Source organism: Lynx rufus, unplaced genomic scaffold (genome assembly GCF_022079265.1).
Source record: "Lynx rufus isolate CCGP_SWC_20201006 ecotype Redwood Valley unplaced genomic scaffold, mLynRuf1.p SCAF_9, whole genome shotgun sequence".
Classification (NCBI taxonomy): Eukaryota; Metazoa; Chordata; class Mammalia; order Carnivora; family Felidae; genus Lynx; species Lynx rufus.
The window spans coordinates 56360642-56379417 of record NW_025814897.1 but is presented as its reverse complement, the minus strand read 5'-3'; the positions used below and the strand labels follow the sequence as shown (position 1 = coordinate 56379417).

At 38.5% G+C, this 18776-nt stretch overlaps 1 protein-coding gene across 2 annotated transcripts in view; it reads left to right on the top strand.

The window, feature by feature from the left end:
* The window catches only part of UVRAG (UV radiation resistance associated), a 295530-nt gene that overhangs the window by 209652 nt on the left and 67102 nt on the right, over window positions 1-18776 (top strand). For both annotated transcript variants that reach the window (XM_047071234.1, XM_047071233.1), the window contains exon 13: window positions 5620-5698. In XM_047071234.1, the coding sequence (XP_046927190.1) occupies window positions 5620-5698 (79 nt within the window). The remainder of the gene's footprint in view (window positions 1-5619; window positions 5699-18776) is intronic.

Genomic DNA, 18776 nt, shown 5'->3' with positions numbered 1-18776 from the left:
ACTTTTGTCTTGCTCCCTGTTGTTTTTTGTCATCTTTACAGCCCTGCCATCCATTTTCTCTGTACTTGCCGCATCCAAGCAGATGTGTAGAGAAAGTCACACGATAGCACCGTTATAAACTCATGATTAATTACCACTTCTGGACTTCCAGTAGTGCTCAGCAGTTCTGTTACATTTCTTTATTCAAGTTGTTCTACCATTTGATCAACCTTCCATTTGGTTCGGCAAAACAGACATTAAGAGTTAACGCATGATCCCTCCCTCTACATCACTCTTCACTTCAAGCCATCACCAAATCTTTATGATTTTATTTCCTAAAAGCCTTCCAAATTGGTCTCGTTGTTGCCATATCTAATACTGTTGCCTTCGTCCAAGCAACCATGATCTCTCACCTACATTACCGCAACAAGCTGGTCTCACCTTCTCCAAACCTCATGAGATGGAGAAAACCACGTGAGCAAAATAAGGCTGCACATAAGTCAGGCAGACAGGTCAGATCACTTAGGCCCCGAAAGCTGAGGAGAGGAGTGGAAATTGAAGACAATGATTAGGAAGCAGGGCTGAGAAGTGACGTGATAAAAAGGTTGTACTTATGGGGCACCTGGGTGGTTCAGTTAGTTAAGTGTTCAACTCTTGGTTTTGGCTCAGGTCATAATCTCACAGTTTGTGGGTTTGAGCACAAGAGTTTGTGAGTTTGAGCCCCACGTCGGGCTCTGCGCTGACAGTGTGGAGCCTGCTTGGGATTTTCTTTCTCTCTTTCTCTCTCTGCCCTTCCCCTCTCGCCCTCTCTCAAAAAATAAATAAATAAACTTAAAGGGGAAAAAAAAGGTTGTACTTAAATGGGTAAAGAATAATACTGGCTTCTAGTGAGTAGACAGGAACGCTGTTAAAACATCCTACAATGCATGCAACAACAAAGAGTTTTCCAGAGTGGCAGTGGAATGGAGAGATAAGAATGTTTCATAGGAAAAATGATTTGTTGACTTGGTGAATCATCGCAGGTATAAAAGACAAAGAAGGTGGGTAAAAATTAAATGTCATTCTAAGCCTGAGTAACCGGGAAGAGTGATGGTAGAAAACTAATCTGGACAGGAAAAAGCATGTTAGTTTGAAGTAAAGTTACGGCCTCAAAACATACTGAGTATGTATTGTCACATGTTCTACAAATGCATTGAGCAAAAGTGATCTTAATATGCACAGTAAAAAATTTGAATTAACTATAGCCATATCCTCATCCCCAGTTGAGATTTAAAGCACGCTCTTTTGCCTGGATTTTTACTGTAGTGGGTCTCCATGTTTCCTCTTGCTCCCCTGCAGTTTATTCTCACAGAGTAGCTGGAGTGTCCATGACTAGAATTTGATGTGGGACTTTGAAAGTGAAGGCAGGAAACTATCACCAATTGGGAGTCCTTTATAAAAATGTCTAGGTTGGGGAGGAGAGGGTAGTGCTTATAACAGTTGTATCTTTTTTTTTTTTTTTTTTTTTACTTTTATTTATTTTTGAGAGAGAGAGAGAGAGAGAGAGAGAGAGACAGAGCACAAGTGGGGGAGGGGCAGAGAGAGAGTGAGACAAAGATTCCAAAGCAGGCTCCAGGCTCTGAGCTGTCAGCACAGAGCCCGACACAGGGCTCAAACCCACAAACCATGAGATCATGACCTGAGCTGAAGTTGGACACTTACTTAACCAACTGAGCCACCCAGGTGCCCCACATTTGTGTCTTTTTAAAGTAAGAATGATTCAAAATCACTTTCTTTCACAATTTTTTTCTAAATTCTGTGAGATTCTTTGTGTATACATGCATACACAACACATATAAAGACCATACATGTGAATCTTTTTCTTTTCATTCCATTTACTTGCACTTCAGTAGATCTACTTTGTAGCCTTAGCTATTGCCCATCATGATGACTCTTTGGCATTATATTTTCATGGCTCCTGAAGGAAGGATGAAGTTATATTAAGTGTATTTACTTTTGCATATTCAATATTATAGAATCTTGGAGATGAAGGAGGTGTATTTCATCCAGTCTAATGAGTCACCCAGTGTTTGATCCATCCTCCCTTGTCATTTTCTGGGGCTGCTATGACAAATTATCCCAGACCTGCTGGCTTAAAACAGCAGAAAGTTACTCTCTCATAGGTCTGGAGGCCAGAATTCCAAAAGTAAGGTGTCAGCAAGGTTACACTCCCTTCAAAGGCTCTAGGGGAGAATCTTTCCTTGCCTTTTCCAGCTTCTAGTGGCTCCAGGTATTCCTTGGCCTGTGGCCGTGTAACTAATTTCTGCCTCCATCTTCATATGACCACCTTCTCTGTGTCTCTTCCTCTGTGTGTCCCTTGTACAGACATTTATTGGCTATAGGGCCCGCCCAAATAATTGAGGATGTTGTCATCTTAGAATCCTTAACTTAATTGCAGCCCTTTTTCCAAATCACATTCACAGGATTTGGATATGGACATACTTTTGGGGGGCCACCATGCGGCCTGTTAGGCCCTCTGAGTATCTGTCCGTTATTTGTTGCCCAGCTCCTAACTGGCTGCCTCTACCCAAGATCTTTTGGATTTTGACTAACTCTGGGCTGAAGTCAGTTTTCCTGTAACTTTTACCATTGACTTCAGTTCTCCCCGTCTGAAACCATGAGAACAAAAACATCTCTTTATCTCTCAGAAAGCCCTTCGTTTGTTTTCTCTGAGACTTCTCTGCTCCAGACTGAACACCTCTGGTTCCTTTAGCCGTTTGTCTCAGAACCATAGCTCGCATTCTCGTAATTATCTTGGTGGTGCTGCTTCTCTGAAGCACTCAGAGGTGAGTAGAAAGAATACTGAATTTATCATTGAAGACCTAATACTCAGGTCATGTCTCTTCCGCTAAGTAGATGATCAAGGCAAATCAGTTTTCTTATAAATAACAAAAACACTGGACCACTCTACTTCACTGCATGCTTTTTATAGTCAAATGAGATTGTTGCAAAACCTATAAGAAAGTTGCAAATTATTTATCCACATGCTTATATTAAAAAAACAAAACCAAAACCGACATTAACTCCCAGAACTAAACACAGATCTCTCAGTATAGTCTGAACCAGTATTTGCCAGTAGCATGTTTCCTAATAATCTGCTTTGTTTCTGTTAATACAACCTGGGATCACAATAGCTTTTTGGTAGTCATGCCATGGCTCTTTATTCATACTGAAATTACTGTGTACTCAAGAGCTCCAAATCATCTCCACACATAATCTATTTATGCTTTCTAATTCATTGATACATACCATGTAGAGTCAGTGAATTTTTCGAACAGTTTGGAAATACAGTTGAATTTGAAATGTATTTCATATCGATCATTTTAGTTGCCTTTTCTGTAAGTTTTATAATAGGAAATATAAAGTTCTTCCTCCAGTTATTTAATGTAATACCCCCCCTTTAATGAATCCTATTTTTGACACTAAGGACATTTTTCTAGTTGTACTTGAATGACCACATTCTTACTAAACCTTCTACAGTTGCTAATGTGATTCTCTGTCTGTACTGAATTAAGATGCCTTTGATTTGTATCTTCCGTCCTGATGGTAATAGGTTTTACCCATTAAAATGGATTTCATTTTTCTAGATTGCTTAATAGATCTATAAATCTATGTACTTTTGCAAAGTGAGATGAATGTGTAGTAATTATAAGCTGCTATACTGTTCAACTTGAAGTGACCTCTTAAGAATTTGAAAGCAATATAAGATGTGAACTCTGTCCTCATGTTTGATCTGTCTTACAATTGCACTGTTTGACCTTGGGCTTCAGTTACTCTTCAGATTTGTTTTAATGTTACGTGCACACCTTGTGACTTTCTATAAAGAAGTCCCAATGAAGTGATAAAGTTGATGTTGTGAGATCCATTTTTTAGGAATTTGGAGACCTGGTTTTCAATGATACTTATTTCAGTCAGTGTACTCTTCTAACATTTGAAATAGTTTCTGTATTTATAAATTGAAAGTAGAGATACACGTAGGCTTGGAGAGCTGTGCAGATAGCCTTATAGAATAACAACTACATAGTACAGTGCTTTGGAACTCTAGTAGGTTCCTTCCAGAGGGCCCCCATGGTGTTATGTCTTTGCAGTTAGGTAGTTCCTTTGCAAGCTTCCTCATACAAATTTGGATGATTCCCAGACGCACTGTGAAAGCCTGGTGTTGCACTTTTGTTTATCCTGAATTTGCTGTCATTTTTATGTATCTCCATTTAGGGCCACACCACATTCCTAGTTTATTTTTTACTGCTTCCATAAATACAGAGCTGTATGTTCTTAATGGATGTATGAAGCATTTGGTGTTCCCTTACTAGAGAATAAAGACAGTTCATGACCTTGCTCATTCCCCAGTGCCTATAATTTAAATTTTTTTTAATGTTTATTTATTTTTGAGAGAGAGAGAGACAGAGCACGAGAAGGGGAGGAGGAGAGAGAGAGGGAGACACAGAATCCAAAGCAGGCTCCAGGCTCCAAGCTGTCAGCAGAGCCCGATGCGGGGCTTGAACTCGCAAATCGCGAGATCATGACCTGAGCCAAAGTCAGACGCTTAACTGACTGAGCGACCCAGGAGCCCTGTCAGTGCCTATAATTTTATAGCACAACAAATTTACCTTTTAGAAACTGTATGTAATCAACAACTCTCAAGAATTTAATATAAAGATTTTTTAATTCTGTTTCGTTTATATTTTCTGGAAAACAATATCCAGCAAACTTTATGGAATGTACCTTTGAGAATATCCACTAATTGTTACCTTCCATTCATTTCAGTAGGATTATTTTATTTTTGAGAATAATCATATATTGCCAAACTCAGGAAGGTGAAGTTTTCTTCTTGACCCTAAGTTGTGATTGATCTGGATTTGTGTATTTACTTCCGAGGGAAAAAAATGTATGCTTAGTTTGCAGGGATAGGAAAAAGGAAATGGGGAAACTTATTCTCTAAAATAACTCATCATCTTGATAAAGATCCACAGATCTCATGCCTTTGTTATTTCAGTAAGTCAGGTTAAAGTCTTAGGAGAGCTCTGTGGCATGAGTATATATTGCTTTGGAGAAGTAACACCCAAATAGTCACCCATGTGGGCGTGAATGAATTTTTGGTGAATTTTCACTTCTATTAGTACTGTCGATTTGACTGGCCACCTTTCAAGAAGCAGAAATCTTATATATTGCTTTCAAGTCTGATTTTTTCCCCTTAATCTTCTTTTCCCATATAGTAGAAGCTGAGATGTCAGATCCAATGTATTAGAGGAAAAAACTTGTAGGATCTTAATTTTGGCATGGTAAATTTGTGATATGTAAATATGAAACACAGTGGCCTCAACTCCTTGGGGTTAGTGGGTCACTTTTTTATATATTAGTCCCTTATTGCATGATCTACTCAGTTTTTTGTTTTTTTAAACAAAGCAACCATTGATCTGATTTGACTAACTATGAAGATAATAAGGTAATAGATTGCAACACCTATAAGGAATTTAGTTCAAGTCTTCAGATACTTATGCCTTATTCAAGGAACTTCTACCTTTGTCAATAACTTGGAGGTTGTTTTACTCAAACTTTGGAAAAGATCTGATCCTGCTTAATTTTTTTTTTTTTTTTTTTTAGGTTTCCATTATATCCAAAAGGAGGGGAGAAGTTACAATTTGATTATGGTGTCTATCTTCTGAACAAAAATATAGCACAGGTAAGTAAGTAACTTCTGTCCTTCTCTACTTCTCATATACAACCTACTTCCTTGGATTGCTAACCTTCTTTCTTTATAAATAAGTACTACAGTTCACTGTTCTATTTAAGCAGTTACAGTGATAACGCAAAATTCTTTTTTGGCTACAGTTTTATTTTATGTCATTCTAAATACTACTGAGAAGCAGTGGATACAAATTGAAATCCTCCTACTAAACTCAGAAACCCTTTACTGAGTTGTTACCTGCTGGTACACTATACTTGAATGTGTGGGTTTATATCTTTTTGCCTCTGTACCTTTGCACATAGCTTTCTTCTCTTAGATCACTTTCTTCTCTTAGACCACTTTTAGGGACTCATTTTGCATTGGGAGTTGTTTATGGAGTAAGTTTTAGTGCCTTTGGCCAGCCTTCAATGGTCTCCTCACCTTACTATGCAGGAACCAAAAAGAAAGACCAACCATGTGGTCCTTCCAACCCATCTGGGGCTTTTGTGGCTCTCTTAACATCAGGCCAGTTAGTACCTCATTTAAATAATGTCTTTCCATATGCTGTAGAAAGACTAACAGATGCTTCAGTCTGCATTTTTCTGAAAGAAATGCACAACATTTCTTTGGCATACTTGACTAAACTTCACGAGGTAGACGTTCCATAAATTTTCCAGTTGTAAAGGAAGATCACCTTCAGTGCTTTGTTTTTATTTGGACATCCTTCCAATTAGAATATCATATGGATCAGTATCCACGGTTTGGCTGTCACTTAAAGACATTATCATCTGTATCCTCAGACTTTTTTTTTTAAGGAAGCAACAAGGTTTGTGATGGATTTGTTTTAAAAGGTTGCCTTTTATCCATATGAATCTAAAGACTCAATGAACAGCTCCCTTATTCATTCCTGACAGATCTAGAATCATTCCTCCATATGGTGTCATTCTTTGCCTTTCTTCCCCTCATTCAGTATCAGTTTAGTGTTTTTTTTTTAATTTTTTATTTAGATTCCTACCCTTTTGATAATGGATCAAATTTCTAGTTTGCAGTCCTCAGTTAATCATTTTCTTCATAAGCTCATACTCATTGCCCTCTCAGCCATACCGCTTTATTATTATTGCTGTTTCGGCCCATTCTTTACTCCAGGTAGGCAGCCTTGCTCGCAGTGTCTGGCCTGTGACTCATCTTTCCATGTGCTATTCTTCCCACACCTGATGCGTTCCCTCTCTCCATTTTTGGATACTAACGTATCTTAGTCTAAGACATGGGACTTCAGGAGTGCCTGGCTGGCTCAGTTGGTGGAGCATGGGACTCTTGATCTCAGGTCATGAGTTCAAGTCCCACATTGGGCATGAACCCTACTTAAAAAAAAAAAAAAATAGCACTTTAATTCCAAGGCTGTTTTATGCTACTGATTATAGTCATTATACTATGAAAAAAGCAATGCTTAGACAGAACTGGTCAGAAGTGGCCTAAGAGTGCATTAAGGGAGAAGAGGTCTAAGTAAATTAGAGGGTACCTCCAGGTGAAGTCAGCCATGTGGAAAGGGGCACATGGATACTAGAGTCCAGAGTCTGGGGGTCAGAATGCCAGGAAGGTTGGTAGAACTAAGTTTTGGTCTGAATTCAGAGGTCACTCTCTCCTTGACGTGTTTTCTGTTTCTTGCTCTAACTACCTACACCCTAAGGTCCAACGTCTGTTGGAAGATTCCAGGTGAAACGTACTCCTGGATTTCCTCATAAATCTCAGCTGCAGACACACATACACACACGCACACACACACACACACACACACACACACACACACACATACACATGTGCACACGTACATACCCATGCAAGCATACGCACATTTAATTACTTCTCTGGGCCCAATAGGAATGCCTATAGATGGTATAAAGAGGTGTTAGGAATAGCCCAATTTACTTTGACAAAGTTGGAGGCTGACTGTATACAGTGGAAAATTTGGGAAAGTCAGCCCTTTATCTCAGACTCTCATCCCTAGTCCTGTTCAGTCCTCACTTTGCAGCACTTCTCAGGAAGCCTCTGATTTTACTCTTAAGTGAACTGAGTCCACAAGCATGCTGAACTAGCTTTATTCATCTGTTTAAAATATGGGTTACTTCCAGTTATTTTGTATCCTCTGCAATTTAATAGTCTTGTTGAAAATTTGAGAGATTACACTATGTGTGCATTTAAGATTGATACGTTAATTACTTTAAATCCTGAGAGAGAAGGCATCTTGCTCTCTGATGTTTTTTCTTCACTGTTGTGGCAGTTTTAAAAGGAGGTGACAATACGCTTTTTATAAACAGATTTTCTTAGGTTTCAGAGTGCATTCAGGAAGCTTCTTCTGACAATTTAGAAAGAAACTTTTAGCAAATTTGTGACCTTTAACCTTTTTTTGGTTCAACTCTATGTGTTTCATCTTTAACTGTTTCTCTGAGAATGTTTCATTTTGTCTTTGGCTTTAATGCCATCATTTTATTACGTTTCAATTTGTAACAAATCAAAGGGCCATTAATTAGTTTGGCCCCTAACCTGTATTCTATCAGTAAAATATTGCCACCTTTTTAAAGATTTCTTTTTCTTTACATACATACTAATACATGTTGTCAAAGGAGAGTTTGTCTTCTCAGCCAGCCTCATTTATACCCCATCTCTAGAGATGTGAACAAATCATACTATTAAAATGGCCCCACCTCAGTAATTTATAAGCCACGTTAGTGGAGGTGGATGAAAGCATTGGCATATGTTAAAGTGCCAGAGAAAAAGGAGTGAAGTCATTTAATACCGCATCCATAACTTGGTTGAGGATTTGAATAGTCAATAGGACCTTTCATCACAACCAGAAGTAGTAGTAAAATCACTTTTTTGGTAGAGGAAATGACAGAATTTAGTAATATTTGTTACTTCAGTATTTGGGATCAGTCCAGCCCGTTTTGAAAGCACAAGCTTAGAAAGACAGGCCTTCAAGTAGAAATCCTCAAGTGTTGTTTGAATTGCTGAGAGGATTGGTATGGCCTGTTTGCCCTCTTCCTGTCATTGCGGTCTAAAGGTATGTGTGTGTGTTCTGTGCTGGGCTTTGAAAGTGAATAAAGCAAAATGTCTTGGTTTTAGTACCATTTAGTAATATTTTTCACGTGTCAGCCCCTTTGTCTGGAAATAGCTTCCTTTGTTGGTTAACGTGTAACCCTGTAGGAACAGGCCTGGCAAAATTCAAGCACAGTAAAATCATCATTAGTTAAAAAAAACAGGTTCTGGGGCCCCTGGGTGGCTCAGTCAGTTGAGCGTCCAACTCTTCATATCAGCTCAGATCATGATCGCAGAGTCGTGGGATCAAGCCCTTTGTTGGGCTCCTTGCTGAGTATGGAGCCTGCATAAGATTCTCTCTGTCCCCCTCTGCCCCTCTCCCCTGTTGTGTGTGCTTTGTCTCTCCCTCTCTCTCTCTCTCTCTCTCTTTGTCTCTAAAAATAATAAAATAAAATAAAATAAAATAAAATAAAATAAAATAAAATAAAATAAAATAAAATACCAGGTTCTGCCATAATTGTCAGTGAGTTTATAAGTACATTGTGTTAGAATTTGTGTATAGCACAGTAGTTTGCTTTCAGTTTCCAGAGCATAAACAGTAGTAAATAAAAAAATTACAATGCTTTTGCCTTAAATTAATGGAGAGTTTTATAGTTTGAAACACACACACACACACACACACACACACACACACACACACCCATATGACCCTCATTATCGCCCTACAAAGTGAAAAGGGCAGCTAATGTTAAGTGAGTTTGAAGACAGTATGGCTGTTGACATCTGTCATTCCGGTTAGGATCACATATTCCGACAGGTGTGTCAGAGATTCCCTTACTTCCATATACTTCATTGTTCTGTGTACAGTTGACCCTTAAACAACATGGATGTGAACCATGAGGGTCCACTTATATATGGATTTTTTTTCAGTAAGGACAGTAGAATATGCGTTAATCAACTGCTTATGTTATTGGTAAGCCTTCCAGTCGATAGTAGGCTATTAGTAGTTAAGTTTTGGGGAATCAAAAGGTAGATGGATTTTTCAACTGTGTCGGCAGTCGGCATCCCTGACCCCCTGCCTTGTTCAGTGGTCAACTGTATTTCCATCCTAAAAGTGCACACAAATCAAAGAAGGTGACATTCTCAGATAGGAAAGGGACTGAATGTTCATTGAGTAGAGGCAACTGTTTTGTACATTATGATATTTCTATTAGTAAGCCCAATGCTTCAAACACTATAAAGTCTCAAAAGATGTTGAATGAATGAATGAATGCATGGTGATACAGCATCATCACACAGTTAAGAAACTGAGATCCAGAAAAATCATGACTTCCTTAAGATTGATGAATTGATTCAACAAGTATTTTGTCACACTTTTACCGTGTACTGTATATTCTGAGTCTCAACTGAGAGAGCAGTGCATGAGACATACAAGATCCCTGCCTCATAAATAAGCCAGACACAAAAGCACAAATATTGTATGGTTCCACTTACATGAATTATCTGGAATAGGCAAGTGCATAGAGACAGAATGCATAGAGACCAGGAGCGGCGGGTTGGGGGGAGGGGGGAATGGGAGTTATTACTTAATGGCTACAGTTTCTGTTTGGGGTGATGAAAAAATTTTGGATGAAGATGGTGTTGGTAGTTACAGAACATTGTGAATGTAATTATGAGCCTATGTTCTACACCTAAAAATGGTTAAAATGACACATTTTACTCAATATATTTTACCACAGCTTTAAAAATTAATATATTAAAAACCATTGAATTATATCCTTTAGATGGGTGAATTATATATTACAATAAAGCTATTTTTAAAAAAGAAAGGAACCTACATCATTAAACTTACAAGCTAATGGAAAGAGACAGACAGTAAACAAAATAATTTTAGATTGTGGTTAAGTGCTGTAACCGAAATCAATTAGGCAATATAATGGGAAGTACCTGGAAAGGGACTTGCTCTAGATAATGTTGTCAAATAAGCCTTACTGAGAAAGTGATACTGAGCTAAGACATGGAGCTGACAAGGAATCAGACATGCAAAGAGCTAGGAAACAGTGGAGCAGTTTGTGCAGAAGCCCTGATGTAGGCAAGAGCTCGTTGTTTTCAAAGAAAGGTAGATAGCCAATGTGATACGAGTATAGTAAATAAGGGGAGAGGTAGCCAGGAAGCATATCATATAAGGCCTTAGAGATTATAAAGAGTTTCAGTTTTGTCTTAAATATAAAGGGAAGCCATTGAATAATTTAAGTAGGAAAGGGACTTGATTTGATTTATTTTTTCAAAGGTTGCCCTAGCTGCTATCAAGGATTATGGAGAGCTAGAATAGTAGTAAGTTACCACTGGGGTGCCTGGATGGCTCAGTCGGTTAGGTGTCAGACTCTAGCTCGAGTCATGATCTCACGACTTGTGGGTTTGAGCCCCATATTGGGTGGTGCAGAGCCTACTTGGGCTTCTCTCTCTCTTTCTCTCTCTCTCTCTCTCTGCCCCTTCCCTGTTCATGCTCTCTCTCTCAAAATAAATAAATAAACTTGAAAAAAAAGAGAGAGAGAGGGAGAGAAGTAAGGTACTACTTAGAGGGCTATTTCAAAAGACCTGATGAGGGTTGGTGGTAGTTTGGACTGGGATAGTAGGGATAGAGATGGAGAGAATTGAACAGTTTTAAAATATATGATGGGTGGTGCTAAACATCAGTAATCATCAGGGAAATGCAAATCAAAACTACAATGAGATATCACCTCACTATTATCAAAAAGACAAGAATTAGCAAATGTTGGTGAGGATACGGAGAAAATGAAACCCTTGTGCACTGTTGGCAGAAATGTAAACTGGTGCGGCCAGAATGGAAAACAATATGGAGGTTCCTCAAAAAATTCAAAGTAGAACTACCATATAATCTAGCAATTCCACTGTGGGTCACTAACCAAGGGAAATTTACCTTACCTTCATTTACATATTCATTGTAGCATTATTTACAGTAGCCAAGACATGAAAACAACCTAAATGTCCATCAGGGGATGAATGGATAAAGAAAATGTAGCATGTGTTCACACACACCACACTCTGGAAAATTATTCAGACATTGATAAAAGAAAGAAATCGTGCCATTTGCAACAAGTGGATGGACCTTGAGGGCATTGTGCTAAGTGAAACAAGTCAGGTAGAGAAAGACAAATACCAAAGGATCTCATTTATATGTGGAAACTTTTTTATTTTTTTTAAATTTTTTAATGCTTATTTTTGAGAGAGACACAGAGTGTGAGTAGGGGAGGGACAGAGAGAGAGGGAGACACAGAATCCGAAGTAGGCTCCAAACTCTGAACTGTCAGCACAGAGCTCAATGTGGGGCTTGAACTCACGACTGTGAGATCATGACCTGAGCTGAAGTCAGATGCTTACCTGACTGAGCCCCCCAGGCACCCCTATATGGAATCTTCAAACAAAGATCAAACTCAGGTACAGAGAATGTTTGCTGGTTGCCAGAGGTATGTTGGGGGGGGGGGGGAGGGCGGGTGGTGGTTTAAGAGGTAGGTAAAATGACTGAAAATGGTCAAAAGGTAAAACTTCTAGTTATAAATCCTGGGGATATAAGCATGGTGACCATAGCTAATAATACTCTATTATATATTTAAAATTGCTAAGAAAGTACAAATCTTTCTTGACTTATGATTGGCCTATGCCCTGATTAAACTCATTGTAAGTTGAAAATACCATGCTGAAAACTTATTTAATACACCTAACCCACTGAATGTCATAGCTTAGCCCAGCCTACCTTAAACGTGCTCAGAACACTTACATTAGCCTACAGTTGGGCAAAATCATCTCATACAAAGCCCATTTTGTAATAAAGTATTGAATATTTCATGCAATTATTGAAGACTGAAAGAGACAAACAGAATGGTTGTATGGGGACAAAATGGTTGTAAGTGTATCAGTTGTGCTCTGTGCCGCTGCCCAGCATCGTGAGAGAGGATCGTATCACAAGCCTGGGAAGAGATCAAAATTCAGACTTAGAACTATGGTTTCTAATGAATGTGCATCACTTTCACACTATCCATGACCCACTCCATAGAAAAATCATAAGTCAAACCATCGTAAGTCAGAGACTGTCCATGCATCTTAAAAGTTCTCACCCTAAGAAGAAAAATGTGTAACTGTATTGTGATGGATGACTAGACTAATTGTGATGGTAATTTTGCAGTATTACATGTATCAAATCATTATGTTGTACACGTGAGACTAATAGAATATTTTATGTCAATTATATCTTAATAAAAAGTAATAAATCATGTCATGGGAGATGAGCGAATGGATTGAATGTGGGAATTGAGGGAAAAGGACTAATCAAGAGGGACTGCTAGGGTTCTTGTATGAGCAACTGGATGCATGAAAATGCCATTTATCGAGATAGGGAGGAGTCTAGGAGATGGGGCTAGGGAAACCAAAAGTTCTGCTTTGGAATTGTTAAGTTTGAGTTATCCTCTAGAAATCCAAGTAGATTCATCAAGTAGGCAACAGGGTATTTGGGGCCAGAACTCGGGGCGGGGAGGCCAGTAGTGGAGATAAAAATTTGGAAGTCATCAATATAAAGATGATATTTAAATCCATGGAACCAGATAATATCAAGCAGGAAGAGAATGCAGAGCTCAAAAGAGAGAGACCCAAGTATGGACAGAAACACAGAATGGGATTTGGTTCTGGGAAATCACATTTAGAAGTTGGGTGGAGGAAGAAGCAGTAGCAAAGACTAAGGGGAATGACTAATCAGGTAGGGAGAAACACAGGAGAAAGTCATCATGTGGAAACTAAGAGAAGTAAATTTCTAGAAGGGAGGAGTAATCCACTATGTGAAATCCTGCTGTAAGATGAAGTAGCCAGCAGACTTGGGAATGTGGACGTCGTTGACGAGCAGTTTCAGTAGATCAGTAGGTGTGTTGAAGAGTGCATAGGAAGTGAAGAAGTGACATTGATTGTAGACACTCTTCTGACGTGTGTTCTGTGAAATGAGATAGATAAATGGGCTCGTAACTGGAAAAGACCTGGGTTAAGGGAAGGTCTTTTGTTGCTTTTTAATGTTTGCTTTGTGGGAATGTGGAGTTGCTTGTTTTTTAAGATGGGAAATATCAGGCCGTGTTTATATGCTGATGAGAGTGATCAGATAGAAACAGATTATCAATACAAGATTTAAAAAAGGGATACTTGAAGGAATAGTCTTAGAGAAGGGGAAAGGAAATAGGATATAGAACATAAGTGAACATGTTGGCCTAAAATAAGAAAAGGGGACATTTTCGACACACTTAGCTTAAAAAAAAAAAAAAAAGCCAGTTGCATTTAAGAATGCCATTGGTGAAGCAGTATTATTATTAATTATATGAAATCTTGGGGCGCCTGGGTGGCGCAGTCGGTTAAGCGTCCGACTTCAGCCAGGTCACGATCTCGCGGTCCGTGAGTTCGAGCCCCGCGTCGGGCTCTGGGCTGATGGCTCAGAGCCTGGAGCCTGTTTCCGATTCTGTGTCTCCCTCTCTCTCTGCCCCTCCCCCGTTCATGCTCTGTCTCTCTCTGTCCCAAAAATAAATAAACGTTCAAAAAAAAAAAAAATTTAAAAAAATTATATGAAATCTTGACCCTTGAGTACATATCTTTTCAGTATTCTATGTGATGGAAAGGGAAATATATATAAAGCACTTCTGCTGCAAGCTGAAGTATAATGGTGTTTCAAGAAAAGGACTTGTGCAGTTGAGTTGCTAATAACTAAACTACCTGATTTTTTCATGGAACACCATCTTTACTTGAAAGAATAACTCAATCAACAAACTATACAGACTTAGATATTTTTAAAATACTCTTTCAAAAATGAATGAAGTGAGCCTCTCAAAGGAAATCAGCTGATGATAAAATTTAAGATTTTAAATGAGAATCAGTATTTGGAAAACTTTTGTTTGCCCCCATGAGATTGATAGCTTTCCATTCCTAAGGATGTTTTTGATGAGATTGGTAGTGGTATTTAACAAATGTCATTTTTAAATATTGTATAATGAATGTGTCAACATTTAAAACCTATATAACTAGTTAGCCAAGATCTTCAAAGTGACCAGTGTATGATGCTGTGAAATCATGTGTGGGCAAAGGTCTCTTTAAAGTGCAAAGAAAAAAAAAAGAAAGAAAGAAAGAAAAGAAAAGAAAAAAATAGATTTTAATGTAACAGATGTGAAAACTATTTTGGTGTGGTTTCAGATTCTACATTGATTCTAACCTTTAAGAAACTACTATTTGTTGAGGGGCACCTGCCTGGCTTAGTTGGTAGAGCATGTGACTCTTGATCTCAGGGTTGTGAGTTTGAGCCCCACATTGAGTGCAGAGATCACTTAAAAATAAAATCTTAAAAAAAAAAAAAGAAAAGAAAAAACTTTTGGGCTAGTATCAGAGAACAATAGCCATAATTATCTGAGAAGGCCTTTAAAATACTCCTTCCTTGGGGTACCTGGTGACTAAGTTGGTTAAGCGTCCAACTTCGGCTCAGGTCATGATCTCACAGTCCGTGAATTCGAGCCCCGCGTCGGGCTCTGTGCTGACAGCTCGGAGCCTGGAGCCTGCTTCGGATTCTGTGTCTCCCTCTCTCTCTTCCCCTCACCCACTTGCACTCTGTCTCTCTCACTCTCAAAAATAAATAAACATGTAAAAAAAATTTTAAATGCTCCTTTCTTTTCCAACTACATATCTGTACAAGGCTGGATTTTCTTATGAAATAACATATGGTAACCACTGAATGCAGACAAATATATGAGAATCCAGCTGCCTTCTGTTAAGGTAGACGTTGCAAAAGACACTTGCAAAAATGCAAGACAGTGTCACTCATCTCTAAATTTCTTTTTTGGAAAATATGCTTGTTTTTCATTGAAAATACTATTATATTAACAAGTAATCGATTTCTATTATGATCTTTTTGAATGAATTAAATAAAAGTTTTCTCAATTGTTACTTCTAATATAGTAAATATTGGTATATATGACCCATATGACACAAAGCTCTTTGACACCCTCAGTAATTTTAAGTGTAGAGATCTTGAGACCAAAAAGTTTGAGAACCACTATCCTAGAGAATGTGGCCATCCAGATTCCCTCGAAACACCTTAGTTGCTCATAGTCTAATAAGTAAACCAAGACATGCTTGTTGGTTTCCCAAGTGTGGAACATTATATAAGAGACTTACCAATTTGAACTCTGGTAATACTATTCTCTTCAACTCATAAGGTCAGGCCGCTATCAGTAGGTTCTTTCCTTATTGCCCTTGGCTTTTCTTTAAGCCAGGCCTCTTCTCTCCTTTCATGAAAGCTCAGGGACTTAACAGTAATACTTTGAGGATCTAGTTTACAAATACTAATGATGATTTACATTTGTTTTGAATGTAATGGCTTTTATTATACTTTTACGTCTGTATCACATTTCATACGTGAAGTGCATTGGCCAGGTCTATCTTTAGAGATAAGAAATTGAGCTGCTGCTATGCTAACTTCCTGAGCATGACAAAGCTATTAAATGGCAAACATAAATCAAGACCAAATCTTCTGAGGTCAGTCTGTTTATATCCCACTGACGTTTCTTTTCCTTTCTTTTTTGTATTTTAAATTTTTCAGAAATTTGGGCCTTCTTACAATCCTGTGAGGTGGACAGGTCACAGGCAGTTATCAGCCTTTTGCAGATGGGACCCCTGAGATCATGAGTTCAGTAGAAGAACCAGGATTAGAACCCGGGAACTTAATGACCTCTCTTCCTTTTACTCTTTTACCTCTCTTTCCTCTCAAGTTATTTTAAGACTTCATAGAAAGTAAAAGTAGCTTCTCCTTCCAAAATCAGTTGGAAACCTCCGTTCTGCCAAGGACGTGGTCTTTCCCTAAAACTTGTCTACTCACAGGGCCCACAGTGCACAGCTATTTAGAAGGGATCAGTGCCAGCTTACCCCCAGCAGCTTAAATTCATGTCTATTTCTTCAACATACAGTCCAATGTATATAACACATGGGGAGAAAACGCATTTTTATTTTCTTAATTCTTGGAATCAAGAATACAAATTCCAAGGATGTTTTAATAGTCAGATTGCCATTTTCCTCCCCTGCTGCCTACAAAATTTGCCAGTAATATAGTAGAAACCATTTTTTCAAGTCCTATACCTATATCTTAAAAAAAAAAAAAAAAAGCTTTACTGAGGTATAATTCACACAGTCATACAATTCATCCATTTAAAAAAATTTTTTTTTTTTCAACGTTTATTTATTTTTGGGACAGAGAGAGACAGAGCATGAACGGGGGAGGGGCAGAGAGAGAGGGAGACACAGAATCGGAAACAGGCTCCAGGCTCTGAGCCATCAGCCCAGAGCCTGACGCGGGGCTCGAACTCCCGGACCGCGAGATCGTGACCTGGCTGAAATCGGACGCTTAACCGACTGCGCCACCCAGGCGCCCCCAATTCATCCATTTAAAATGTGTAATCCAGGGGCACCCTGGGTGGCTGAGTCAGTTGAGCGTCCAACTCTTGGTTTCAGCTCAGGTCATGATCTCACAGTTCGTGGGTTCGTGCCCCACGTCAGGCTCTGTGCTGGCAGTGCGGAGCCTGCTTGGTATTGATTCTCTGTCTCCCCCTCTCTACCCCTCCCCTGCTCTCTCTCAAAAATAAATAAATAAGCTTCAAAAAAATTTTTTAATATGCAATCCAGTGGTTTTTGGTATATTCATTGAGTCATGCAACTATCACAACGTGTCAACTTTAGAATATTTTCATTGCCTTCAAAGATACCCTGTACCCATTAGTCATTCCCCATTCCCCAAGACCTCCATCCAGCCATCATTCTACTTTCTATTTCTATAGATTTGTGTGTTCTGGACATTTCATATAAATAGAGTCATACAATGTGTGGTCTTTGTGATTGGTATCTTACACTAGCATAGGTTCAAGGTTCATCCATGTGATAGCATGTATCATTCATTCCTTTTCATTGCCAAATCGTTTTGGCTATTTGAAGATGTACATGGATCTGCCACATTTTATTCATCAGTTCATCAGTTGGTAGACATTTGGATTGTTTATACAGTTTTTGGTTATCATGTATAATACTGCTATGAACATTCATTTACAAGTTTTTGTGGGGTCATATATTTTCATTAGTCTTGGGTATTTACCCAGGAGTGACATCGCTGAGGCATATGGTAACTGTTTAACATTTTGAAAAATTGCCAGGCTATTTTTAAAGCAGTTGCACCATTGACCTTCCCACCAGCAGTGCCTAAGAGTTTCAATTTCTCTACATCCTTGACAGCACTTATTATTTTCTGTGGTTTTCATTATAGCCATCTTGCTGGAAGTAACATGGTATCTCATTGTGGTTTTGAGTTGAACTTCCCTATGGCTAATGATGTTGTGCATCTTTCATGTGTTTATTTGACATTTGTAATATGTTCTTTGGAGAAATGTTCAGTCAGACACCTTGCCCATTTTTAAATTGGGCTATTTGTCTTTGTTATTAAGTTCTAAGAGTACTTTATACAACCTAGACACAAGTCCCTTCTCACATGTATGATGTGCAAATATTTCCTCCCATTCCATAGGCTTTTTCGTGTTCTTGATAGTGTCCTTTGAAGCACAAAGGTTTTAAGGGTTTTTTTTTTAAGTTTTTATTTAAATTCCAGTTAGTTAACATACAGTGTAATATTAGTTTCAGGTATACAGTATTGTAATTCAGTACTTCCTACATCACCCGGTACTCATCACAAGTACTCTTTACTCCCCATCACCTATTTAACCAATCTCCCCACCAGAATGGCTAAAATCAACAACACAAGAAACAAGTGTTGGCAATGATGTGGAGAAAGAGGAACTCTCTTGCATGGTTGGTGGGAATGCACAAAGTTTGCTTCTGTGTAGTTTTAGTTCATATGTTTAGGTCTATGATCCATTTTGAAATAATTTTTTTTTGTAGAGTTTAAGGAAGAGGTCCAGTTTCATTCTTTTGCATGTGCGTATCCATTTGTCTCAGAAAAATTTGGTAAAAAGACTACTCCCCACTC